Source organism: Trachinotus anak, unplaced genomic scaffold (genome assembly GCF_046630095.1).
Source record: "Trachinotus anak isolate AG129_WGS33_773 ecotype Australia unplaced genomic scaffold, CSIRO_AGI_Tana_v1 ptg000024l, whole genome shotgun sequence".
Lineage (NCBI taxonomy): Eukaryota > Metazoa > Chordata > Actinopteri > Carangiformes > Carangidae > Trachinotus > Trachinotus anak.
The window spans coordinates 2,486,922-2,513,913 of NW_027273875.1; the positions used below are offsets into that span (position 1 = coordinate 2,486,922).

At 38.3% G+C, this 26,992-nt stretch overlaps 1 protein-coding gene across 2 annotated transcripts; it reads right to left on the reverse strand.

Moving 5' to 3' along the window:
• Window positions 1–266: 266 nt before the first annotated feature.
• LOC139607734 (prolyl 4-hydroxylase subunit alpha-2-like) lies at window positions 267–26,412 on the reverse strand. Of its 2 annotated transcripts, none has more exons than XM_071460874.1 (15): window positions 26,215–26,412; window positions 18,135–18,240; window positions 16,472–16,568; window positions 15,453–15,604; window positions 13,817–13,954; window positions 12,812–13,051; window positions 11,022–11,218; window positions 10,120–10,296; window positions 9,600–9,670; window positions 9,232–9,331; window positions 7,516–7,569; window positions 5,792–5,857; window positions 4,818–4,886; window positions 3,666–3,762; window positions 267–1,550 (listed from the first exon to the last, which is right to left on the reverse strand). In XM_071460874.1, the coding sequence occupies exons 1-15, from the start codon at window positions 26,395–26,397 to the stop codon at window positions 1,480–1,482; spliced, it is 1,818 nt and encodes a 605-aa protein (XP_071316975.1). In that variant the 5' UTR covers window positions 26,398–26,412; the 3' UTR covers window positions 267–1,479. The 2 variants fall into 2 exon arrangements, with proteins under 2 accessions (XP_071316975.1, XP_071316976.1); XM_071460875.1 differs by lacking the exon at window positions 5,792–5,857 and adding an exon at window positions 5,926–5,985 and having other exon boundaries at window positions 1,333–1,550.
• Window positions 26,413–26,992: the final 580 nt, after the last annotated feature.

The window sequence follows — 26,992 nt, forward strand, 5'->3', positions numbered from 1 at the left end:
GTCCATTTAAGCCATCCTGCAAAAAATGCTTCTGTTTTGTCTACCGTTTCTGGTAAAGCTTACAGCTCATCTTTAGTATGAATTAATGCTGCTAATTAAGACTTTTTCTGCACTTGAACCTGTAGGTTCACGAATACAGCCACTGAGCTCCAGCAAAGTTTGTCAGATTCATAGGAAAATGCTAGACACAGAAACAGATTTAGAGTCAGTATGATTTTGATTACAGGGTGGGAAACCATGAAAACAGTGAATGAAGCCACAAAACATTTTAATAAAAGCCACTTTTTATTGACTTATTGGTTTGCCATCTTGTAGGAGGAGAACACAATGTAAAAACAATGTAATAACTTAAAACACTATATAAATAAAAATGTCCTGGGCATGATTTGGATTTGGATTTTGTCTGACAGGGAAAAAACTTTGGATGCAAATGATAAAGGATGAAATAAAGGGATATTGGTGTTAAAATAAATGACGATACAGTACTAAAGCCCATTTGTGTCTGAATGACTGATGGTAACTTGGGATGTTTTTTTTACAAATCTTCCATTTTTGTTTAAAATAACCAGCAGCTGCTTCCCAAATAAACCTCTAAAATGACCCAATACCAGACCATAGATTTAATTTAAGGTGTTTTTGTAAAATGACATTTCTGATGGCTGGCGGCTAAATATTTAGAAACAGGCTTTCCGCTCTACTCAGACACTTACAGAACAACTGGAAAATGTGTTCATACTGTAGAATTACATAGCAGAGGTAATGGTTTACAGTGGAATAATTTGCAATAAGTGAATGCAGTACAAAGTCTACAGCTGCTCTCACACCATTTGGTGAGGTCACACCATCCTGTATGTTTAAGTATTTTAAACAGCTTACATATTAGCTAAATATAAACTTCTCTGTTTAACCACTGATGCTAATACTTTTAATTTGAAAAGTTAAATGTTGCTTGTAAAAGCAGTCTGAGGGACAAACTGTTTATCTGAGAGCCAGAACACCCAGGTATTAGGTTCTGGTATGAATGGGAATATTTGGCAGTGGACTAACACATTTGGATCTACCAGTGATTAAATTTTGAACTCAAATTTAATGATTTTAAAATGTGTGCTGATTGAACTGATATAGTTTTGTGTTTTTTATGTTTATTGGTTAATCCTATTTACAGTAAAAAAAACCCCAAAAAGACTTAATTCAGCTTAATTTAATGAGGTGGGAGTGATGCAGGGATGCATGACAGAGAACTGAGCTCCTCTGTTAAAAAAAAAAAAAAAAATTATCCAGCCAATTCTCACATACCAGTGTCACAATTTCCTGATGAAACATTTGTTAACCGTGCTGACAAGTGGAGGGAGAGAACACTTATGTAAGTGTTGCAGAACACGTCTGAAAGTTGCATTATTGCCAGAAATAAGGCACTATGGAGCATGTATGTGTATGTGTGTGAGTGTGTTTGCATGTTTCGTAGATGTGATTCAAACTTCAGTCCACTTCTGTCAGGCCACAGGGTCTCCTGAACTCTTGTCCCCGCTCGTGAATCCACTTGTTTGACACTGACAAAACAGAAAAACAAAAAACATGTGAGAACCAAAGATTGCCAAGGCAGTTAAATAATGCCTGTGTGATTAAAGAAAAAGCCTCTAAACCTTCCCTGGCAAAATGATCCATTTCAGCATGTGGTAATGACGATCTTCCCAGTATATTTTAGTGTTTGTATGAATTTGAATTTGTTTATCATGGAACCTGAAATATGGAGATATTCAATCTCTTTGCAGTGGTCTGTTTCACCAGCTCAGAACAGGATGAAGTGATACCATCATCATATGGTGAGCATTTTGGTTTAAACTCCCCAGCCTGGTTACACAGCGTGCTCTGTACGTCAACACTGCTCCCATGGCTAAGCTGCAGTGTTTAGCAGATTTCCTTCTTCAAGTTTCAAAATGTATGATTAATATTGTAGGCGAGCCTTGCTTTTTCCTGTTCATCCCATGAGGCTTATTCCTGTACAAAAAAAATGCTTTCACTCATATCTAACTTTACTATCTTGACTATTTTTAAATAACACAATATCCTTTGTGTATCTGTAGGTTTATTTGCAGAAAAAGGGCTCCATCTAAATCTGATCAAACTAAGTATGTGGATTATCCAAGAGATCCCTTACTTGGGATTAACTGGGATATACTAAAGTTAAACATGAATTCACTTTCATTAAAGGTGGAATTTCTGGGGCTAGTATCTTAAAACCTTCATTAATAAAATCACGAACATTTGTGTGTCAAGATACACTTCAGACATTTTGTGAATTGGTTAAAATTGCCCTTTAATGCCTTTTTGTTTGAGCCCTACAAAAAAAAAGTACCTTTGTGTTGTAGTCGAAATAATGGAAGCTTGGTTTTAATGCTGAGATTTTGTAAAATGGTTACAAATATCAATCTTGTATTTGTAGTACAATATCTTGGCTTATGCACAATGGTATTTGTATTTCTAGAAAATATTTACAGACATGTATCAATAATTCTTAGGTTGTGGTTTTATGAGTTACAAGATGGAGCACAGTCAAAACTTGAAAGAGCCTCTTTGATCTCAGATGCATGATGCTAAGGACAAACCATTATCATCCCCAGTCTTTCTTTTTACCTCCTGGAACATTTCTGTAAAGTTCCAAGAGAGCCAGGAAAAATAGGAATAAAAACAAAGATAATAACTTTTTTGGGTTGGCAAGACTGATAATGAAAGCAAGGACACCAAAAGTGTGCGTCCTCAGCCTGTGACAAGCTGAGGTTAGAGATAAGGGAATCGCACATGTTGTTCCTGATTGCCAGAAAGCTGCACTCCTGCATCTGTGATCATTGCTAGCCAATACACCGCCGATCTGTCTGGCAAGAACACACACAAGAATACAGATCACAAGCCCAAAAGGATCCCTGGCCCACTATTATCCTGCTAGAGCTAATTTAATCTTATTTCTATTACTTAAAACCATTTGATGATTAAAAATCATCAATTATGACAATTACATGTGTGAAAGCGTTGTCTGCCATAAGGCTTAAATGTGCTTTTTCTTACAGCTTCCAATTACCATCTTCTCTCCTGACAAATACCAGATTGAAAATAAAAATAGTAAATGAGAATATAAAATGAAGGTCTGGGATACAACTTTACAATATGAAATCAGTGAGAGGCAGCAGCTGGCCATTACATAAAAGAGGCAGAGCTGCAATTCCATCATTATATTATGCTAAAAGCAGTTTTTGAGATACATACATCAATTATGGATATATGGCTTTTAAAGAGAGATAACCTTGAGTATCATCAGTAAATAGTGAAATGACACTTTGTATTTTTGAATACATAATATAATATATAATAAATATTCTTTTTTATCCAAATGTTTTTATCCAAATACTTCCACTTGACTTTAATCTATTAATTTAGAGAAACTATAGAAAAAATTAAATAAGTTACTCCAATCTGTGGTAGGGCTGGGCAACGATTCAACATTATATAAATGAACTATATAACTTATATTATATAATATACTATAATATTGTGTTTTTTTACCAAATAATGCTAATTTTATTACTTACATTTCAGTCAGAATTGAGTGGTTTTCCAATCCCATTCAATACATCAATAGTTAAAAGTGATGAATCTAAACTTTGACTCACCCCATTTACTTCCTACTAAGACAGGACAGGCTGCGTGCCTGGTCCTATAGTCTCCCTCCCCGCTCTTGAACAGATTATACCAGAACACTGCTGTCCCCTGTGGAGAAATGAAATACACGAAACAATGCTGGTAACATCTGGTGGTGGAACATGAAGATCCAACACGCAACGATTTTATGCTGAGCCCCCTGGTCCTCAAGTAGAGTTTTGGTTGCTTGACAACTATGTTGTTGCTTGCCACATTGGAAAAAAAGCACAAGGAAATTGTGCTGCAGCAAAACACATTTCTGAAGCACGTGCAGAAAATAAAAATAGAATAAAATAAAATAATATGTGAACACGTGAGAGTGGTTAGTTAACAATACTCAGCATGCTTAACTGAACAATCTGTGGGCCTGTATTACCACAGCTATGTTAACAGTGAAAAAAACATATCTGTTTGATTGGATCCACTTGTAATACCTTAAGAAAAACGTTCCTATACACTGCAGATGGTCCTGAATGCAGCGGCCGGTCTGCACCCATCTTCCTGAACTTAATCATAACGGCTTATGCTCCTTCTGGGCCACTGTGTTTCTCCAAGGAATGTTGTCTGGCACTGCCATTCGTGCTCAGAAGGCAAATGCAGTCCAGGCTGTTATTGTTTGTGGTTCCCTGATGGTGGACCCAGCTACTCAGTGCTACCAGAGCAGGGGCATCCCTCTCTGTCTTCAAAAATATCTTTAAGACTCATCTCTTCCAAGAGCACTTCCTCCCCTAACACCTCTAACACCCTAACATGCCTAACTAGCACTTACTATGCACTTTGCACTTCTTTACCTGATCACCTTGCACTTCATCTTATTGAACAGATTTAGTACTTAATTCAAGGCCTCCTACTGTTCTGAAGCTTTAGTCCTGTCCCTCACTGATAAGTGGCTTTGGATAAAAGCATCTGCCAAATAAGTAAATGTAAATGTAATACTTCAGAAAAGAAAGAATTGTAATAATTACTACACCTCGCCACACTGACCCTTAAACTGACACCAACAGTCTTATTTTTACCACTGGAGACACTAGCAGTGTAAAAAGCACATTCAACACACAATAAATTACACATATTTCTCCTATGCACACACAGAAACCCACCCACACACACACAGTTGTCATCACCTTTCGAGGCCAGATTGCTGCTCCAAAGTCAGGGAAGACTGTGGCACCTCCCGCCTCGACATCACTCATCTGAGAAAAAACAACTGGTTGGAAACTTTCTCTGTGTTTTCCTCAAAGTATACACAATGGTATTCTACAATCCTTGAGGAACACATCTGCGATTGTACTTAGCAAAACATACATTTGCTGTCCTTGTCAAAGCATACATAACATGACAACATACCAAAACACATGTTGCTAAGGAAAATATCCTTTTAGAATACGTAAATGCCAATGGATGCTTTGTCACTGACAAATAAATTGTTATTATACAATTTTTTTTTCTTTATATATATATAAAATTATTTCTTGGTAAGTATGATCAAAAAACAAGATCTTGTGAGAGTCTTACAAGAAATAAGGGATACAAAATAACAAGAATGGAGAAAAACTTGAGAAGAAAAGGGAAGATGGTCAGCTTTAAACTAACCCATCAACTGTTCCACACACAATGGACAAAAAGTCCAAAAGGACAAAAACTTATATCATGTTACTTTGTACTCATTTTTTTCAGCTATGTTTTGATGAACAAAAACTACTTTTCCTCTTTCTGTAGTCTTGCTGCTTCCTGACAGGAATCAAGGGTCTCATTGCATTCTCTCCTGTTACATCTTGTCCATATGACATCTTCAACTTAAATTTGTTTATTCATGTAGGTTTTACATTTATTGTATACTATAGCCCAATAAGCTACTAGAGCACATCCACATAATGCACCACAGTGAACACTGAACTTGAATCAGTCAAAGGTTATGGATATTCATCTACATACCTCATTTATAAACTAACTATTGTGTTTACTTTTGGGTAAAATTCTGTTTTATACAACCCAGTGTTAACAAAGGTTGTATAAAACAAAAGAAGGATGGAGCGTGGATTTCAGGTGACTGCCACCCCAAGCCTGCAATCAACGGCGACTGGATGCATGTACTTACGTAGTTCAAAAAAGTTGCCACACGATTTCCAGTGCCTAATCTTTTGAAAGCATCAGGCTCATCTTTCTATGAAGATAAAATTCAAGGGTAAAAACAGACGAAAACGGTGCACACTCACACACACATGTACTTACGTAGTTTAGGAAGGTAGCAAGTCTATTTCCATCAACCTTGAGGTTGCTGTCAAAAGGACGCTGCAACAGATGTTTATACATTTAACCCATCACCAAAAAGACTCACACTAGGAGCCCGCCACTCAGGGCACTAACTACACTCACAGCAAATAGAGTCTGCTCTATTATCTGTCAGAATCATTATTAAACCACAAATGAACTACATTTTTCATCTCAAAATGATAAGTTCAAAATATTAGCTTTATGTTATATACTTAATAACACATAATGCACATAAAGATATAAAGATAACAGTGACCACACAGTAATTTCCACTAAAGAGCAGTTATTTCTTTAAGGGGTATCCACAACAGACAATGATCATTCATCATTTTCATGATTTTGTTCTTTCTTACTGCCAAGTGACTGTAGCAGTATTTCAACAAGACATTATTTATTTGCTATGACCATTCGTATTATATATAATAAAATCAGTCATTTCATAGCAAAACCCCAGACAGGTGCACAGAGTGCATACAGCTATAGATCATATGAAATTCACGGATGCCAGAAATACCACAGAGAGAGACCATAGCTCAGATCTCTAAAGATCTCTGTGTTAGCTTCTCTGCATTGGCTCCCTGTAAACTCCAGGATAGAATTTAAAATCCTCCTCCTCACCTACAAAGCCATTAATGGTCAGGCACCATCGTACCTTGGAGAGCTTATAGTTCCCTATTTTCCCAATAGGACACTTCGCTCTCTAAATGCAGGTCAACTTGTGGTTCCCAGAGTTTGTAAGAGTAGAATGGGGGGCAGAGCCTTCAGCTATCAGGCTCCTCTCCTGTGGAACCAGCTCCCAGTGTGGGTTCGGGAGGCAGACACCCTCTCTACCTTTAAGATCAGGCTTAAAACTGTCCTGTTTAGTAAAGCTTATAGTTAGGGCTGGCTCGGGTATGTCCTGACCCATCCCTTAGTTATGCTGCTATAGAGCTAGACTGCTGGGGGATTCCCATGATTCACTGGGCGCTCTCTCTCTATTTCTGTCTCTCTCCCCCTCTCTCTCTCGATGACTTCATGCCATTAACTTTGTATTTTTTTTCTCTCCCGTAGTTTGTGCTTCTCCTCTCTCTCCCTCTCTCTGTCCTCATTCTGCAGGTATCTCTGCCTCGGGAGCAGCAGGATCCAGATCCACCATTACTCATCTTTACTATTAACCACTGTTACCTGTCATTATTATTGATAACACCAACTCTTTTTATCTTCTCCTAAACCCAACTGGTCGAGGCAGACGGCCGCCCACCCTGAGCCCGGTTCTGTTGGAAGTTTCTTCTTGTTAAAAGGGAGTTTTTCCTCCCCCCTGTCTCCAAGTGCTTGCTCTTTGTGGGAACTGTTGGGTTTTTCTCTTTAACAAAGTAAGGTCTTGACCTTACCCTGTAAAGTGCCTTGAGATAATGTATATTATGATTTGGCGCTATACAAATAAAATTGAATTGAATTGAATTAAAGTATGAAGGTCAGGGGTATAAGGACTATAGGCAATGTGGGAAGCATGACAAGTTCTGTCACTTAAATTTTCACACACACACTCTGACACCAAAGTGAACTCACCCTCGAGAAGTCATAATGTGGCTCATACTGTCCTCCAACTCCATAGTTAGCAACCTGGTCAGCCATTGACAAAGATAGTTACATATTAAACCAATATGATTAAAAATGTATTGGCAAGCCACAGTGTATCTACATGTATTGATTTGATTTAATAATAATACACTTTATTTATAGAGCACTTTTCATTTAAGAGATGTAACTCAAAGTGCTTTACAATAAAAAATGAATAAAATAGGGATGGATGAAATCAGAATAGAAAGACAGTAGATGATAAAATATGTAAATGGAAATAAAAACAGAAACCAGTAACAATAGTAAAATATGAGAGAATTTATTAAAAGCAAAGCTAAAGAGTCCACAGGGTATTCCATAGTCTTAGAGCATAGTTAAAAAAAGCTGTGCTATCTAATTGTGTGTATTTTAAAGTCTTGCAGTAGAGGATCTAAGAGTTTGTGAAGGATTATAAAACGAGAATCTGCTATTTAAGCTGGTCCCAACCAATTAAGAGCTTTATAATCAAGTAAAAGGACCTTCAAATCTATTCCTTAAGATACTGTGAGTCAGTGGAGTGTAGCTAAAACCAGGGTAATATGCTCTCTCTTATTTGTTTTAGTTAAATGTCCAGCAGCACAGTTCTGAATAAACTGAAGTCTTTCAAGTAACTGGTTTGTAAAACCAGTAAAAAGAGCAGTGCAATAGCCTAATCTACTTGAAATAAAAGCATGACAACGTTTTTCAGCATCTTTATGGGATAGGAATGGGCTTAATTTGGTAATATTTCGTAGGTGATACAAAGCTGTTTTGGTCACCTTCTTTATGCGTGAAGTAAAATTTAACTCAAATTCTAAAACAATGTCCAGGTATGATACCTCTGATTTAACCTCAGGGGCCAGATTCCCAAGTTTACAAGAGAGCAGGTCATCAGCATAACTGAAAATTTACTTTATATTCCCTAATGATGTCACCTAAGGGGAGCATATACAGAGAAAAGCGAAGTGGACCAAGACAACTTCCCTGAGTAGCACCGGAAGGCAAATTATATTTTCTTAACAAATGATAATCCCCAATTGCAAAAAAGAATTTCCTCCCCGAGATATATGATTGGAACCAGTTTAAAAATACTCCCAGGGAGCCCAACCCTGTTCTTGAGACAATCTAAAATCAATCAGGACAGAGACCTTATTAAGTCTGTCTCTCATTTCTAACAATTTCTGCTCTAGTGGAGGACGCATGATTTGCAAAGAATACAAATCAAGGGACTAGTCTTTGGCAAAAAGTAGTTCCAATTAAAGTAGTTTACACTGAGGACTGTGGATTATCCTGAGTGACTGACATTGTTTCTGTTAGCACACACTGCTGCTGAGGTTTGAACACCACAAACAAAATATTGTTCACCTCCACTGTACTGGGGTCAGGCGTAAAATCTCAGATTAAAAGATAGAAAACGTTTTAATTTTCTTTGTAAAAAAGTTAAATTTACGGTTTGATTTTTTTAATCCATAAAACTTTTAAATTAATTTAATCATTAATCATTTTCAACCTATCAAAAGGCTTGCTTCTGTAGACAGGATACTACATACATCTTGTGGCATTCATTTTTTATGTCCCTGACTGACTGACTGACTGACTTTTGTACATTAACCATATGCATTCCTGTGTTATATGTGACATGATGATGATGATGTAGTAATTTGGTGTTCTGTGGTATTACATTACCTGAAGTAACTCTGCAGTGTCGACTGTGAGGCCTGTGATGTCTTCTATTCTCTGATTAACTCTGACGATGACAGGGTCATCCTCTCCTTCCAACCATGCACTGAAAAACCATAAATTTGTACTTGTGTAACCACGTAGTGAAGTACATACATGCATACACACAATTACAGTAAACACTGCATTAGTAAGCAACAAAGTTTAGTATCCTTTTATTTAAAAGCCTGGAGAACAAATTACACAGTATTATGTAATACTAAGATACTGTATTACACAATACAGTATCTTAGTTTACGCTGCAAATGGTATTAATAATAAAACTGATAACAATAAGCTCTAACTGTATGTTAATGAATGAATGAATGAGTTACCTTTTTGATACTCTGTAGTTGGCTGTAGTCAGGACTCCTGTTTTGGGATCACGGACAGTAGCTCTGGCAAGCTGACAGAACACACACACACACACACACATAGAGTTGAATTAATTACACATATGACAGTTTCTATATATTCAGAATAAAAAAATGATTTCCTTGAACAATTTCTTTTGAATGCGTCCTTGTTACAAAGAAACTGCATTTTAACAGCACCAGCGCCTGATATCATAAGCTCAAGGGCACCAGTTTTTCTTCTCATTATTGGTCTAATTTAGCTTCTACATAAGTAAATATTTTGTTGGAGAGTTACAATGTTCTACTTGTCAGCACTTGATGTGATTGTTAATGGGCATGAAGCTGTGATAACAACCGTTAAACAATGAAGATATCCAGAGTAACACTGTAAAAACAATGGCGTCCATAAGAAACGGACAGTATCTCTATCAAGAAGCATTATCAGTACTATCTTCATTCTCATATTTTGTTATTATTTATTAATTGCTTCTCGTCTCACCCTGGGTTTGGCCAGCTCCTTAATCTTCTCAATCTCCTCATGTGACAGAATTTCTAGGTAACGTACGATGTGGGGGCTGTCCCACTCATCCTCCTCCTTCATGGGCTTCAGCAGGAGACGAGGGTTCCTCTTACCATCCTGGTAGCGACAGAACAAACGGCTGCGCCTTGCTTCATTCTGGTGAAATACATAAGATAAGCAGAAAATAATAAACCTTATTTTCTAATTTGTTTACAGTTTTTCATCTGAATTTAACCAGTATGAAGAGCAGATAAGAAGAATGATGGCAAAGGATGCAGTTATGTCCATCATAGAAGGAGAGGTTTGAGTTCGAGGAACTCGAACAGGAATCTGAGGGCAGTTAATCTGACTGCCCTCTGCTGGCAAAATGTAGTTTCACAACATGATGGATTGCCAGTACTTTGGCCAAAAAAGCTCCTGCACATTCAATATTACTTTTTAATAAATTAACTACATAAAAATATGTGTTTATGAGCTTGTTTCTTTCATATTTGATTGACTAAAGTCAAACATTTCCAGCCCGGTGTAGGAATGTTTTGTGTTTGTGAACTGCAGGTTGTTGTACACTGCTACTTAATATTAAATACAATCCATGATTCATTGCGAAATTCAAAAGCCTTGCCTAACACACTGGTTTTTAAGACAAGTTTGTCTGTGTATATAATCCATCTGTTCAATTTCATTTAGAGCATTGTCATGAATATACACCTTCACTAACAGCAGATGATCAAACTCTCAGGTACTTTAGGATTTAATTTAGCTAAATGTTAACACTTCAGATATGTACATAAAGATCAAGTGTTCTGACTTCCTTTCTGCTACAGGTCTTCACATTTCATCCTCATTCTCAACAGACCTTTATTTTTCTCTTCATGTCTCACCATTTGGAGCCCCTCTCCTCTGCAGAGGGCCTCATAAGCCTCTCTCTCTGGGAGGTGGTCTCTAGGTCTGCTGTAGGTTCCCAGCTGAATGGGCTCCTCAGAGGAAGGCTGGTAGGCCTGGTTCAGCTCATTGAGCTGCTTGAAGAGCAACCGCTCAAAATAACGGAGGTTTCCTCCTGCCCTCTGGTGGCCGGGTTCTGTCAGTACAAGAAAAATTTAGTTAGTGGCTGAAACCTCAACTGAGAAGCAGGCTAAATATAAATACTGCATTAAATGTCCTAATTTTAAACAGCTTTGTCTCTTTCATGTGTGTTGACACCATAAGTGTCATCACTCCTAGTCAACAGATATTGAATTAAAAGAAAAAAAAAAAACAAGAATTGCACTGTAAACTTTGACATGTTTTACAACTGCTGTATGGTTTAATTAAAGACAAAACAACTCACTACAACAGCAGCAACCATTTATAATCAACAGTCACTGTGGACTTTTCAACTCAGCTTCTATGAACTCAGTTCTCAGTGGTAATTAGTTGAGTTGAGTGCAATTCTAGGTACTTGTATTTCAGTATTTCAATTACTTTGTATTACTTTATTACTTTTGAATTACTTTTACTTTATACTTCTACTCCAGTAACAGTCAGAGGGAAATATCTTGCTTTTTACTCCACTAAATGTATTTAACAACACTAGTTACTTTTCAGCTCTGTTCCTTGTTGCTAATTGTTCGTTTGTTACTTTTGGAACTCTTTTAAACCATTGAGAGCCACTGTATTTTATATCACAATTTGTGCAACATTTCAATATTTTGTGAAATATGCACACTTCTTATACCTGTTGAATATGAAGCTGGAGCCAGCAGCTGATCAGCTTAGATAAAAAGAGCGTAAGCCACGCTGGCTCTGGTCGAAGGTAACTGAATCAGCCGACCAGTGCCTCTGAAGCTCACTGATTAATATCATGTAACTCATTTGTTTCATCTGTACAAAAACCGAACTCTCTGTGCATGTGTGTCTGTGCAGGACTATTTCTTGGCAGTAACTTCCCAGAGTGATATAATCTCTCAGTCTCCAACACTGTCAAACTATTTTTTAAACATTTGCCAGTGACAGCAGAATAAAACTGATTTCCCCTCCTCTTCTCATTGTTTCTTGCATTTCTAGTATTGTTTTATTTGCTTGGTGTGGACTATTGCTATTGTATATCCTTTACTGTTTCAGTTTTTTGAGCTGTAATGGTTATGAGCTGTAACTGTGCATTTTCAACGTGTAACACCTGATGTCCTAAAGCAGGTCTGTGTCTGCTATATCTGCCCCACCTCAATTCATTTCACTTGAAAAGTAATCAAGCATGTTACAGCTCTAAAACAAGGGCCTGCAGCTGTAAACACAGCCTTTGATTCAGAGATTAAAATAACAGCTAGAAACCACCTCCCTTTACTCTGGAAGGACTACACCCTGCTGCTCAGGCAAGCACAGAGCACCACTGCAGGGAGGAGGGTGGACTGTAGTGGTGACTGAAACACCAAGAAGACAACCCATGTGTTATCCCACTGTGGAAGACTGTGGTTGAATTGGTCAGCTAACCATGGGAGGGAGGCAACTTAAAAATTCAACAGTGCTCCTTAAATACTTGTTAAATGTTCTTTTTTTAGTTGAGAAGTGAGACCATGACCCCATTAACCCACGCCGAGATAAATGATTGTGAGATTTTATGTGATGTGTGTCAGTGTGCACACTGAAGTGAGCTCATATCTTCTGTGTCAGTACACTCGCCCATGCTGCACCTTACCAATAGCCACAAGCCGGCGTGTCAGCTCGATGGCTCGTGGCAGGTCTCCCATTTGGTAAACAGAGTAGCTGAGGTAGTCCAAAATGTCCGCTTTGGAAACCACAGCTTCCTCCCCGGCATCCAGCTGCTTCAAGGACTGCTGCATCCATAGCACAGCATGATAATAGTCTGCGTCGTTGTAAGCCGTCTTTCCCATGTCGAAGCAGTCGTCCACTGTCAAAATGGCGTTGGAGTGTATACCTGGAGCAGGGTTCACTGAATGTAAATACTGACCGTAATGTACTGTGATTTTATAGACCAGAAAACATATTTAGCATAATTCAATAATCACTGGTGAATCATGACAAAGATGAGTGTGATTGTTTTTTTGTTTTTTTTCAAATGGCATAGATGCACTCATAAAAAAACTGGCTTGTGCCTCATTAACTGAAAACAAACACACTTGCATAAGTCTGCACAAGTACACACCTCTTCATATCTGTGCTGCATCCAAATTGTGTCTAGGTGCCACTGGAATAGGACTGCAGTTCAAATCTAGCAACTATACTTGAAGTGCATCTCCTGGGACTATTTATAATAAGTTATTATTTTTAAAATCCTGATGGGTATTAAATTGAGGTTTCTGACTTTGGTGACTCTTGGCAGTATAAAACAAGACCATGGTTAAGTCAGTACTGCGAGCCAGTTCTTAGATCTATAAAAAATTCAGTCATTCGACCCTTAACCACATACAAAGTTAACTCTCAGCCCAGTCATGACCCAGAACCAGAGTAATAGCTTGAAGTAACCTGATATTTAACCCCATGTAATCTGTCAGGAAGTCCAAAACTCAAACCTGTTTTCACAAGAAAACATATAAACCCACAAACATACCATTTAAAAAAAGTCATTAATGGTGGACGCAGTTTGCCACCTCTTTCTTTTAGACATGTACACTGCTCTGTCCATCTTAATATATTCATGCTTTTTTTTCTTTTACAGAATCACTGCACACTTCTTGGTCACCTGGCAGCTTTCCTCTTGAAAAGGCCTCAGAATCCAGTTGGTACGTGTCCTGAAGACGCATCAACGCCTTGGCTGCACCCATCTCATCCTCCTCATCTGGGAAGTACTGTCTGTGTACAGACATGTTGGAAATGAACCCTGAAGACAAAGTAAGAAAAGATAAGTTGGAAATGTCAGGATGTTAATGTTCAACAAAGTCTAAGTGAATTCATGAATCGCCTAATTAGCCAAAGGATGTTAAATTTTTAACTTTGCTATAACTAAGCAACTGACACAAAACAATGGTTATTCAATACACAAGCATTGATATTTGTTAAACACACAAGGCCACATATAAATACGGTGCATGCACACAAAGGGGTCTTAGAAGATGTGTTTGTACATCGTAAGTGAAAGCTGGCATTCATGAAATCACCCTCTTTCTTCTAATGGGCCTTTGTCTCTGTAGTTATTCTCTTTCTTTTCCTGTCTCACCGTGTCTGCAACAAAAAAATTAATGAAAACAAAGGTAACAAAGGTTGTTGCCAGTATCTTTGATGTGTTCAGGCTTATAACCCACAGTCAGGACAAGCTTTCCTGCCCCAGCAGTCCCAGACCTTCTGTAAATAATTCAGAACCTCTGTTCTGACTTCAGATATCTGAGTGACCAGTTTTATGGAAAAATGTAATCATTTTAGCTCCTTTATATTCCTTATCAACATCTGCTGCTCAGTACAATCAGAAACTCCTGAGGGCAGATGTGACATTTCTCAGTTTTCTCTTCGCTGGGTGGTTTTCAGAGGAGGATCTTTTTCATCTAAATACCTGAGCATTTACTGTATATCATGTATGACTGGCAAAGGTCCAAAGCCCGTCCTTCTTTCTCTCTCAGTGTCAATTTTTCTTTTGTCTTGCTTAAAGATTAAGGAAAAAATGTGGACAAACGAAAATTACTCATGACTCATGGCCACGTATACAGATTCACTTGTATAACACCCAATACACTCTCATACTCATTTCATCTGCCTGACACAGATATGGACCTAAGTCATGCACACATTTCCATGTCCAAACAAACACACACAAACACAAGAAGAGAAGAAGAGAACATGGCCAAAATATGCAGAGATGAGGAACAGCTGCAGCTACAACATGACAGTCTCTGTTCATGTGTGCAGCACAGTATTTCCACTCTGCGGTCAATGCTGTAATCGCTCTGCTCACATCCGCTCTGCATCTTTTATTTGACACTGACCACTCGCTCTCGCTCATGCAGAGAGATGCCCCATAGAAAAATTGGTAAATGCTGCCCGTCAGAGATATTTTAAAGTGGACTGAATGCAGTGTCAACAGGAAGGTATAAACGGCTGAGGCTGACAGATTGAGATTTAGCCAAGGCAGCATAAACTGATGGAAGCACATATGTGGCTGGATTGAAACTGTGCCAGCGTGAGCTAAATTTACAGTCATTCCCAGATGTGTCACTAATTAATGCAGACAAAAAGGAAAAAAATCAACTAGTCCAGCTGAAGTTTCTTGATACCATTTGGGCTGAGCTGTCTCACACACACAGGCAGGTCACACATATAAAGTGTGACCTGCCTGTGTGTGTGCTCTAAATGTCTGCACATTTTGTCAGAATGGGGAATTTTCTTACCATCAGAGGGGTTCTGAAGCACCAGGCTCTCCAGTTCAGACCACTCTGTGTTGAGTCTCTTCATCAGTTTGTAGGCATTTACTGGGTGGGCGAGGTAGCCCTCTGGGTCAGAGGTGGACACTCTGGTCAGAGCATCCAGTTTATTGGCCCAGCTAAGAGACAGAGACAGTGTTGTTACTACTGTAATAGCTCTTGTTATACAGATGCATACAGTATATAAGACACAGTACATATTACTTTACTTTGATTCAACCTGCAAAAGTAAAAAAGAAACAAGAGACTAAAGTTGTGTTACACCACATAAAACATATACTGTACAAATGAAATAAAAATGCTAGAGCTCTTATAATAAACACAGTTCTTAACACTTAATGGTTAAAGGACAGTTAATATGAACAGGTTGCTTTATGTGTTGTTGATGAAACAGATATAAATGTTGTATTGAATTTGTCCTGTTATTGAAACACATATAATGTGCCAGTGATATGGAGAGGATTTTAATTCAAGAGGAGGATTTGTTTAGTCAAGCACTATACTGTATCACAAGTTTAAAGTATTTGTTCTACATAAAACTGGCCCTGGTGACTATATATGCATATATCAAATTTATGTTTTTTTATATAATATATATATATATATATATAAAACATAAATTTGAGGGGGTCAGGCGAGGAAGTAGAAAAAAAGCTCTGCTACATAAATCTGTATTTTTTTTTCTTTAACAAACAGTTATTGAGAGAAAACCAGTGGAGAAAGTTAGAGGAGAAAATAACTCAGAAACATCTGGAAACATGACAAGTAGACATGTGGGTCAAAAGCCAAAAAGGCTGGTTTAATCTATAACAATGTTCTATGTTTTATAAGATTATCGGATGCTTTGTATGTAAAATCTTAATCTGAACAGTAACCAGCTTTCAGATAACTGTAGTAGAGTAGAAAGTACAATTTCCCTGTGTAATTAAGAGGAGTAGAAGTATAATAAAGTAATATATTATTACATCACAGGAACCAGAATGTACCTTTTGACTGCAGCCAGCTTGGACTCCTCTGCTTTTATGTACTCCCTCAGAGACTGGACCAGCTCCTTCTCTGTGTAGATTAGGTCTGTCATTTGGCCTGGAGAGACACACACAGACAGGTAATTCAAAGTTTCTCTAACCAATATTTTCATCTTGTTTTTTTTTTTTTATCAAAAACATTGCAGTGAGAGTGTTGCTGCTGTTCTTTGCTTTAAATACCAATAAAATGCATTTTTTGGTATCACTGTTTACCTCAGACTGAGACTGAGATAAAAATAAACCTTCAGCCACCACTGTGAGACTCTGATTGTATAGAATTACTCAGCAAAGTGTAGAGGGGCGTTTGTCCATGAGCCTTTGAGGAGATGTTGGAGTGTGGTGTGCATAGTAAACAACTCCAAAGAAATGTGCAGCCAGGATTAATTCACAGGGGATGCCAGGGAAGAGGAACAGTGAGAAAACACTGTGTGCAACCAGTGTAGAAGACCGGCCAAGTTCAGTAAATCAGTGTGATTTAAGTGACTGTTCAAGTCATGAGATGCAGCCTGTTGACTGATGTGACGCATAATGTGTGATGTAGACCCTGCAAGCTGGTTACATCATGGTGGAAGATATTTCAGGAGCTCCAGATGTCTGAAGCAGAAGCTTACCGAGGAGAATGGAAATGAACAATACAAGTTACCTCTGTGTAATGACAGGGTGGGTTTAAAACTATACAAAAATTACTACATGTCCTCAGTATCTTCATTCTATTGGGTACCAAATCCTAAACATTGAATCATGGTGATCTAAGTCACCTTGTATATTTTATGTAATATTTTCCCAAGGGAAGACAGTCTATCCCAGAGCTGAAGGGTCTGTGTGTTATGACTGTTCACTCCCTCAACCGTAGGCTTGGATCATTACATCTTTACGACTTTGGTTGTTATGGCAACTGTAACTGGGGCCTGGGCCAGCTTGACTCTATCAGTGTCTTCACAGCTATGTCTGATTAGACAATAGGGTTCACAAAAGGCAAAGGAACAGTTGAAGGGGTTTTACAGGCTCTTTTTTGCTGTTTTTTTTTAATTGGGGACAAGACCTGTAAATCTCACCTCTCGAAATCATGCTGTATTTAAGCACTGTGCACAAAACTAAACCATTTTTTCACAAATTTGAAAAAATAATTCACTAGACCATTATTATTTATTTTAAAAGTTATTCAGGGTACCTCGAAATAAACTCAGACTTCTTTCCTTCCTGTCCACAGTCTCCATTTAAAACATTTTTTACAGCAAATAAAAGACATGCATTCCTGAGCTAAAAATGATCTTCTTCTACATGTAGCTCTCAGCAATTTCCATAGAGAGTGACAGCAAGAGCAGCTGCACTCTCCTAATTAAATATTAAGTAATTGTTGAGTAGTAGTAAAGTAGTAAAGTTTTTTATGGCTTTCAAGGCAACATTCAGCATTTTTTTCTGATTATACAGCACAATAACTGTTTCAACTGCCTTGTAAGTTTTAATATACATAATAACAGCAAAATATTTCAAAGAATGCATCAAAGGAATTTTATAGCAAACTGAATCAAGAAACTAACTAACTTACTAACCAATCAAGAGACTTATTGTAAACTTTAATTCAACAAAAATAACAAATCCATGCAGCTCTTTAAAAACATACCTATCGAGGTGAAGACCTCTGCCTGTGTGGTCCAGCAGCAGCAGCAGCAGAGCAGAGCCCAGGAGATGAAAAACAGGGATTTCCTCATTCTGTCTTCTTCAATAACCTGCAATGAGAAACATTATCACAACACTTGCCTCATAATCTAATAATAATTTAAATACTCTTGTAGTTCTTGATTAGGCCATTGAAGGAATTGTGCCAGACTGTGTTAAACACATGGGGAGAATTTTACCCATTATCGATAAAATGTATGTTCATGTTTTTCATACAAGTTTCTCTTTAACATCCTTCAAGACAAGCTGTGGATCATATTTCACACCGTGTCCATCCAAAATTGGCACTGTGCTTTCATATTGGCTATGAACAGCTGACAAACACTATTTGGATCACAAAGTGGTCTGTCTTATTCTCAAATGACACATAAAAATAAACTTGCAGTTTGTATTACCCTGAATCAACAGTTCATGCAATGATGCTGTGTTTCCACACTAGAACAACTGATGGTCAAACAATATTCAAAGTTTCCAGAGCATTTCCTATAAATGAGTCACCAATGCCTGCTGGGAGGCCAGCAGTCATCCTGGCCTCTATGCCCAGTTCTCATTATTAAAGAATAATACAGTGTGGAAAAAAAAAAAAGTGTTTTTTGTAATAAAACCTTTTGTTTCTAATTTGCGGAATATATGTAAGTACTTTGTAGATACAGCCATATGAATAACATTTATATTACAAAATCGCAAAGCACACGAAAACATCTGTTCATTTAAGATCAGTTAATTTTCCTTTTCAATGTTCGAGTGTGGAGCCCAAGATGGCCCCCAGATACCTATAAAAAAGTCTTTGTGACTAATGATAGAGCTAAAAAAAGCTCCGTGCCCAGTGTAACACTATTACAAACCAGAGCTTGCGCTGCAGAAACTCATAATTAATTTGCCTTCAAAGCATTAACGTCAATCCAAGTACAACAGATATGTCCTCCACATACACTTAAAGATCTACTTGGCATATTTAATGCATGACATCTTTAATAATTATTAGAAATCTGTCACTAAAAAGCTTATTAGATTGCTATCATTGGCAGGTTCGGTTCAAACAGCTGTGCAACTCTAGGTTTATCTCTAGATTTATGATGACTTTCTTGTCAGAAGTTGCCACATGGCTTTCACTAACATTCATCCTCTCAAATGAGTAATAGTATTATCTAGGGCGAAAGGAGCATGTGCTGTGTGGACTTTCAGTGACTACAGAGCTGAAGCTGAAATAACGAGACAACACGAAGATGTATCAGAAACTATCTGTTCACAGTCCAGCACTGTGGCCAGCTTTGTTTGTGAAAGTGACACTGCTCCACTTTCTCCTCTCGGATTTTGTCTAATTCTGCTCTACCACGTTATTCCTCAGTAATGACTGCTTACTGTTGACTGTGGGCACATAGAGCACATACACATACATAATTCCAAATACCAGCACATGTACATACATGCGCGCGCATACTTCCGTCTGCATCAGTATCTAATGAACGGCTCAGTGAGAGGATCTGAAGCAGAAAAGTGGCACCTTGACTGTTAGTGAGGGAAATACCTCTGTGAGGGACCTGCTCTAGGTGCAAAAGAAATCATTTCACTTACACGACTGACAATAATACACACTTTGACTTTCTGTTGTTGCTAAAATAAGTTGACAATGATAATGTTAAGCGGAAGCACTTAATTTGAGCATTAGGAGACACCAACATAATGTCTGAGAGGAAGTGAGTCATCAAAAGGCAGAACACATTTCCAGGACAAAATGTCAGTGAACATGCTGCGGGGAAAAAATATGAACAAAAACAGTCAGTCTGCCAATGACATTATCAGTGGATCCTTGGTAAAGCAAACATGGTGGAAGGTTTATTTGTGACAAATGGACACTTTTAACGAGACAAACATCCAAGACAACCACACCATATGGTACTAACCAACAGTATTATTGGTGAGGGGCCGTGAAATAGCTTCAAAGCGTACAACAAGGCACTGTGAATTCTAGGTCCAGTTTCCAGTGAGTTTCAGTCCTGCAAGTCTGGCATGAGGGATGTTCATTTGGATTTTTTTTCTCTGACCCCTGGCCGACACTCACTGGAAGAACGTTAAATGTTAACTGTCAGCATTAAACTCTAGGCTACTATTTAGAACAGATGTACAAGTACACACAGACAGAAAAGAAGCTCGTGATGGTCCTTTTAACTTCATTATTACACATAAAAAAGCTGTATGTTATATATTCATAAGGTTGTTATAAAGATCAGCTCTATGTCAGATGAAAAAAAAGAGCAAAGGAGCAAAATTGCTTCTTGTGTTAACAGCCAGACTAGTGCTCATGCAACACAGACTCAGTCTGGCAATAAAACCTCAAAATAAAATAGGCTTAAACTGGCCAGACCTACGTCAGTCCTCAGCACAGCCATCAGCTTTGCTACTTGTTTTGATGGACAAACCTACTCTTAGTAATTATGTTTTGGTGAAAAGAAAGGATTCATTTTCTGCATTCTCGTTGACTCTCACATTTCTGAAGAGTCGGCTTTAGCACTTACAATTATAGTTATTTTTGCTTGACTATACCACAGTGGGTGTGAGAATATAGGTCAGTGCCTGTATATCAAACATTTCAGACTATGACTGGACCAAAATTCACAGACCAGCACCTATTTGGTGTCACTTTTTGGCTTAAGAGCAAAAGCACTTCATCAATTTTCTCCACACAGAAAACTCATCCTCTCTCCTCCACGGTGTAGGAGAGCTGCAGAGCTGTCCTAACTTGTTGAAGGCTGCCAGCAAGTATGACAGGACACACACTCGCATACTCCACAGATGCAGAAATGATACTTGATGGATTTAAGCTTCTTTTGACTGATTAAGTGACAATGCTCATTTTATATACAAAAATGTGCCTGCTTGGCAAAATTCTTACAAATTACACTGAATTAAACACAAGAAAATACAACTACAGTTGAATAAGCTCCTATGCTCTGCATACTCATTTTCCAGTCTTCTAACATGATTATTGAGAAAACTAAACACGTATTGGTTATGCATGCATGAGCTTTGTGATTAGTTGGATTGGGTGCACATGGATGGGCCTTGGTCATGGAAGCAGAAAATCAGTGCCATAGCAATGCTTCCTACACAATGAACAAAAAAGCAAATACTGGCCGATGTGGTGCTAGACTGAACTCAAAACATGGGTTCACTAAATGTGTGTGATTTGCATTTGTCGATGTTAAATATTTTCAGCCTTCCACTGTGTGCAAATGATGATATTTCTGGCTATTTTCCTGCATTAAATCAGAAGTATCAACTAGTCAGTCTTTTCTGTTGACTGTAGACCATGTTAGTTCATGTTAGTCCTCTTAGTGCTGTAAACAGAGATATCCTTCACTCTCAAGTGACAACTTCCACTTCTTGGTGGCAGAAGCTTCATAAATCACTCCTGAGCCCTTTTCTCACTGATAGATATTCCTACCAGAACGAATTCAGCTTCCACTGTGTTAGATAGGAGTGCTTTTGTTTTACTCTATGATTGAAGTCCCAGGTAACTATTACCACAGTCCTAAATTACAAATGACAGGACCAAAACTCTCTCCTTGTAATTTACAGCCTGTACGACTGCCCAGCCCAAACACAGACTTGCTTGCCGTTGCAGGCTGTGACAACCACGTCACATACCTGGAAAGGGGCCTGTTACATTTACTAGCCAACGTCTTGACCCTTGCCTGGCATTTCCGGCAAATGTGGGGAATAGCACAGAGGAGAGGACAGGACAAGATATGATATGACAGGTCATAAGAGGACATAACCAGGCAGTTGTGTTTTTATCCACCCTCTCCTAAAGTTGAAAAAAAAAAAGATGGTCTGTACTCTGTACTAGCAGAAATGTATTGGCACTGATGATGCTTTTACAGAGAACGTGTTCTTTTCATACGCAGCAAACTCTTCAACATCAATGTGTGTCATTTGTGGTGTTTGACATCTTTTAAGTAACTGTAACTCATTTAGTTTTCTCGTCATCGGTTAACAAGTAAGTGCAGTGTGTAGCAAAATCTGCTCTTTTCTGACCAACTCTTGGGATTTCTTCTTTTCTTATTGTTTTTTCACATGAAGGTGTGGTTCCATGAGAGAGATAAGGAACCACAGAAACACATTCTCTGGCAAAGCAGTCTGGATCCAAGGTCTGTAATGGGGCAGGGGTTTCTTCAGAGCACAAGTTTACTCAGGGAGTAAAATCTCCACCATCTGTAGTTGTCTTGTTCTTCAGTTCTACTGGACCATGTTTCACAACAGATCTACAGAGAAAAACCTGGCTGGTTCGAGTAGCAGCTGTCTTGGGTCACACAAGTGTCAACTGGGGAAGTTATTAAAATACATCTCTTTCTCAGTTTTGAGGGGAAACAGACTTAAACATATGTCAAGATAACAGAATTTATTATAAATAAAACTTTCCCACCCTTTTTTCCACGGCAGTTTGAAAAGTATTATTTCACAAGAAATGCAAAGGACAGCCATGCCAAAAACTGACACTGATGTGACTGGGAGAGAGAGATCAAGACAAGTGAAGCAATAGTTAAATATTGTTGCACAAAACCTTTTAAAGAGCCTTCAATAATGAAAGGAAATGTCTTTTATCAACAAAATTGGCCATTCAGAATCAAATCTACAGAATATATTTAATGAGTGATTGTTCAAGGAAAAAGCTGGAGAGAAAGAAGATGACAACAAAGAAGAGGATGAGACATATGGAAAAGGAAAAGAACAAGGAAAGATTCAACTGCAGACTCTTGCTTCACTGGAAAATTCAATGGATTCAAACAGATAAAACTGCATGTCCCTGTGCATTCAAAAGTGGTTCCCAGAACGAAATATGGAGCCATTTAAATTACAAAGTTGACAAAGCCAGATTTTTAAACTCACTCCAATGACTCTTTGCAAAAGCAATTCAAAGTGTGGAAAACATCAACAACTTCTCTACATTACATTTTGAGAGCAAACTCCATTATTTTGCTCATAAATTCCATTATTTCGGTAAAACTAACGTGGAGAAAGAAAGCAGCTACCTACAGCATTTTAATAAAGACTGGTAGCTTCATGTCCTCATACATAGATGAGATAGTTGCCATCTCCTTGCACAGTGTGAAGGCTGCAAACGGCGCATTGTGATAAGCAGAAAATGGTTGATGCTGAGCAGGTATTTTTCTGACTGATGTTAATCAGTTAACAGGACTGGCGCGTACCACGCGAAGCCAAAGACAAAATACAGACTCATGTACTCATGCTAACACACGTGCACAGAGTGATACATGCATGTTGCGTAATATTCCACTTGCAGTATGTGCATGTACAGTATCCACAGGCTGAACATGCTCAGGCAATCACTGCCTGTCAGTCCTGAGGCTTTAACTCTCCTTTAGCAAAAGAAAACTATTTCAAACTCAAACTTGCTGTTGCTAAGTGCATTTCAATTTAAACTGTGGGTAGAAGAACAACTATTCCTCCACAGCTGGACTATAAATAGATTAAAATAAATCTAAAAGATGCCCTTAAGTCAACTTACTTTGTAGGCAGTGTCACAACTGCACAAAAAAAATGTTTTGACTTTCACTTCCACTAAACATCACATGAAGGGGGGAAGCAATTCCTCAGCTCTATACAGCCAGCCAATGCATAGAAACACTTCTTGTGGTGTTTAAGTCTATCCAAGAGACAAAGGAAGTGGTCATTTCCGACATGATTTAGCAGACCCTGTACACAAGGAAATATCAGGAAGGAAGGGCTGTGTAGTAAATCTCTGTGCATGGCAATACATTAAAAAAAGATCTTTTCAAGATTTCTGCTGACCATATGTGGTTGACAGAAAGCCAATCTGTATCAGATGCAGTGAGAGCTGAGAAATATCTGAAGCCACGTTGTTAGTAAAAATAGGTTATATAAGCAACATTACTTTAAGGGAAAACCATGCTCATGTAGCAGCCAGGCTATGGTAACACCAGTAATCTGTAACCAAAATGCTGTTCACCTGTTTAAACCACTCAGTTCCTGTTTACTGAGCGTGCCTCATTTCAGAATATGTATTAACGGAAAGATACAGATTCAAAGATCCATGTATATGAAAAGCATACATATGCTATAATAGATCATAAATCTCCCAGGCATTTAAACAAGTATTGCTTCAATGTTTATGATCAAGAGACACAACCAGACTGGACACTGGATGCAATAAGGGAAAGAAGGTAGGCAGTGCGAAAGGGAGACTACCAGACAGAGACAACTGTAAGTTATAACTGTATCTCGCACAACATCATCCTCTGAATGTGCATGGTTTATAATGGCTGCTATCTACATTTACTGCCATTGTGCAGCATAAAAATCCCTGCTGGGCATCACTCACCTGGTGTGCCTACAACACTTTATACTGGGACTGCCGTGCACTGGCATTTTGTACTATTTGCAGAGGGTGGACAAAGCCACTCTCTTTTCTTTTGGAGCTTTTTACCCACAAGCTAAACAACCTTTGATGTTGTTCAACTACTGTGAAGTGACTTAAATTAAAGGGTCAAATCTAGAGCAGAAACAATTATTCAACAAGTAGATTGACAGGAAGTTAAATGACAACTATTTTTGAAAATGTATTAGTTGCGTGAGTCTATTCTCACTCAAAAAGGCCAAACAATCTGTAGTTCTGGCTTCTCCTATGTGAGGATTTGCTTTTTTCTTTGACTTTAGGCACAGTAAACTGAATTTCTTGGCTTTATGAAATTGTGATTATAACATATCTGACAGTGCACTGACAGATTAATTGAAAAAAAAAAATCAGCGGGTTAGACAATAATGGAAATAATCATTAGTTGCTAATAGTCCCTGATATAGTCCCACAAACACCAGCTCTTATAGTGTCCAACCTCTATTAGTATCTATGAAATTAGGTTTGGTTTATGTTTCCTAGGGCCTGAGATATCTGGAGCAGAAACAATCAGTCAACTAACGCGTTAGTTGATGGAAAGAAAATTATTGGCAACTACTGTATATTTACAATGAATTCATCTGTCTTTTTTTTTTTTTTTTTTTTTTAAACTGCAAAAACATATGTTGGTTCCAGGTTCTCTGATGTGACAATTTGCTGAGTTTATTGGTCATGCATTATAATTACACTGATTGTTTTCGGGGGGGTTTGGACTGTTGTTCACAAAATGCAAAACATTTGATGACGTGGTGCGGGATTTAGTGATGAACATTTCTCACAGTTTTCTGATGATTGAAGGATTAAGCAGACAATCGATCATAAAGACAATCCAGTTGCGGAAGTGACGGATTTTCTTTCTTCTTCTTCTTTTTTTTTTTTTTTTTTTTGGTGTTATGTGTGAATTGACTCTTTCAGAAAAACTAGTCTAAAAAAGACTAAACCTGACTGTCAACTGAAGTTAGGTAAAAATTGGGCCTGAACAGAAGAAAACCCTGAGCCTCATCTTGCTGACTCTGGATCTGCTCATCGTCTCCATCTGAATAGCAGCCGTGCCGGTGACGTCCTCCCAGTACAGTTGTTTCTAGAAATTACCAACACTGACGCTCTTTCAGTCCCTGGACTTTCCTGTGCTGCTCGCTGCACACTACATGCGCAGAAATGTATATTTACAGCGCCAAATTACCAAAAAATAAAAAATGGCTTCACTGTAACTTAAAGGAGCGAGTGTCATCAACAGTGTCAGGCTCGGTCCACAAAGTTTTGCTAAAACTCCCACAACTTTCTCCCGTTTCGCAGTGAAACATTGTAACCGGACCGCTTCACCGAGTCTCACATTGCGACGTGAGAAACATGTCGGAAACAAACACAGACTTCACGAAATACAGGGCAGTTGTTCCTGTACCTTCTTGGTGCCGCTGGTCTCTAGCGTCGCTCTCCTCTTCCCGAAACAAATGAAACCTGTTGGGCTCAGTTATTGATCACCCCAGCGTGTTCTGGAGGCACGCAAGCTCAACGTCTCAGCCCCCTTCCAGTCAGATAAAGACGTGCTGTTTCAGCTAATTGTACACAATATTTTAATCATTCTTACCTTTGGTCTCTCGGGTTTTACAGAGTAACGTCTCACTTTGGTGTGTGGGCGCAGTTTCAGTGGGTACCCCCCGGTTGTGAGCAGGACGGAGGGGTTTAGATCGCTGCCACGTACAGAACCTCCTGCAGGACTGGCCTTAATGATTGGAGTAGATGCGCAGAGACATTCCTCGTTGAGTTTCATTGCGTTGCCTTCAGGTGCTCCTCCTAAGCTCCGAATTTTTACATTTGTATGGTACGTTGGGGTGGTACTCAGACATTACAAAGCTAACATTTTTAGCCAAAATGGGGTTGGTAATGTATTATTAAGTAGCTTCACCAGGTGGTGCAATGTAACAAAGTACATTCACTTACAATTTACAGTTTTAAAGGTTTACAATGAATCAGTCAGTCTGTATTATCATCCAGGGGGACATTTGGTTTGCAGCCAAGTCACATCCTTCTGAAAACAGCAGTGAAAAACAAGTGCATAACACACACAAAGCCTGAGACAATTAGAAACCCCAGTAAAGAAAAAGTACTTATTGCTACCGAAACAAAGGGAGATTTAGTCCTTCTAGACCTCACTGCTGGAACCCAAAAATAATGACCAGAATGAAATTGAAACTGTACTGCAAATGGCCGTTTCGACCTGCGGTCAGTCTCTAAATATAACTTGGTATGTTAAGAAAGAACCTTTTAAAAGATGTGAATTTTGCTCTGCAGAAAACAAATGAGGGTAGTGGATGGCCTTTTTTTTTTTTTTTTATTTAACAACGCAAACAACTGCCGAAGAATTT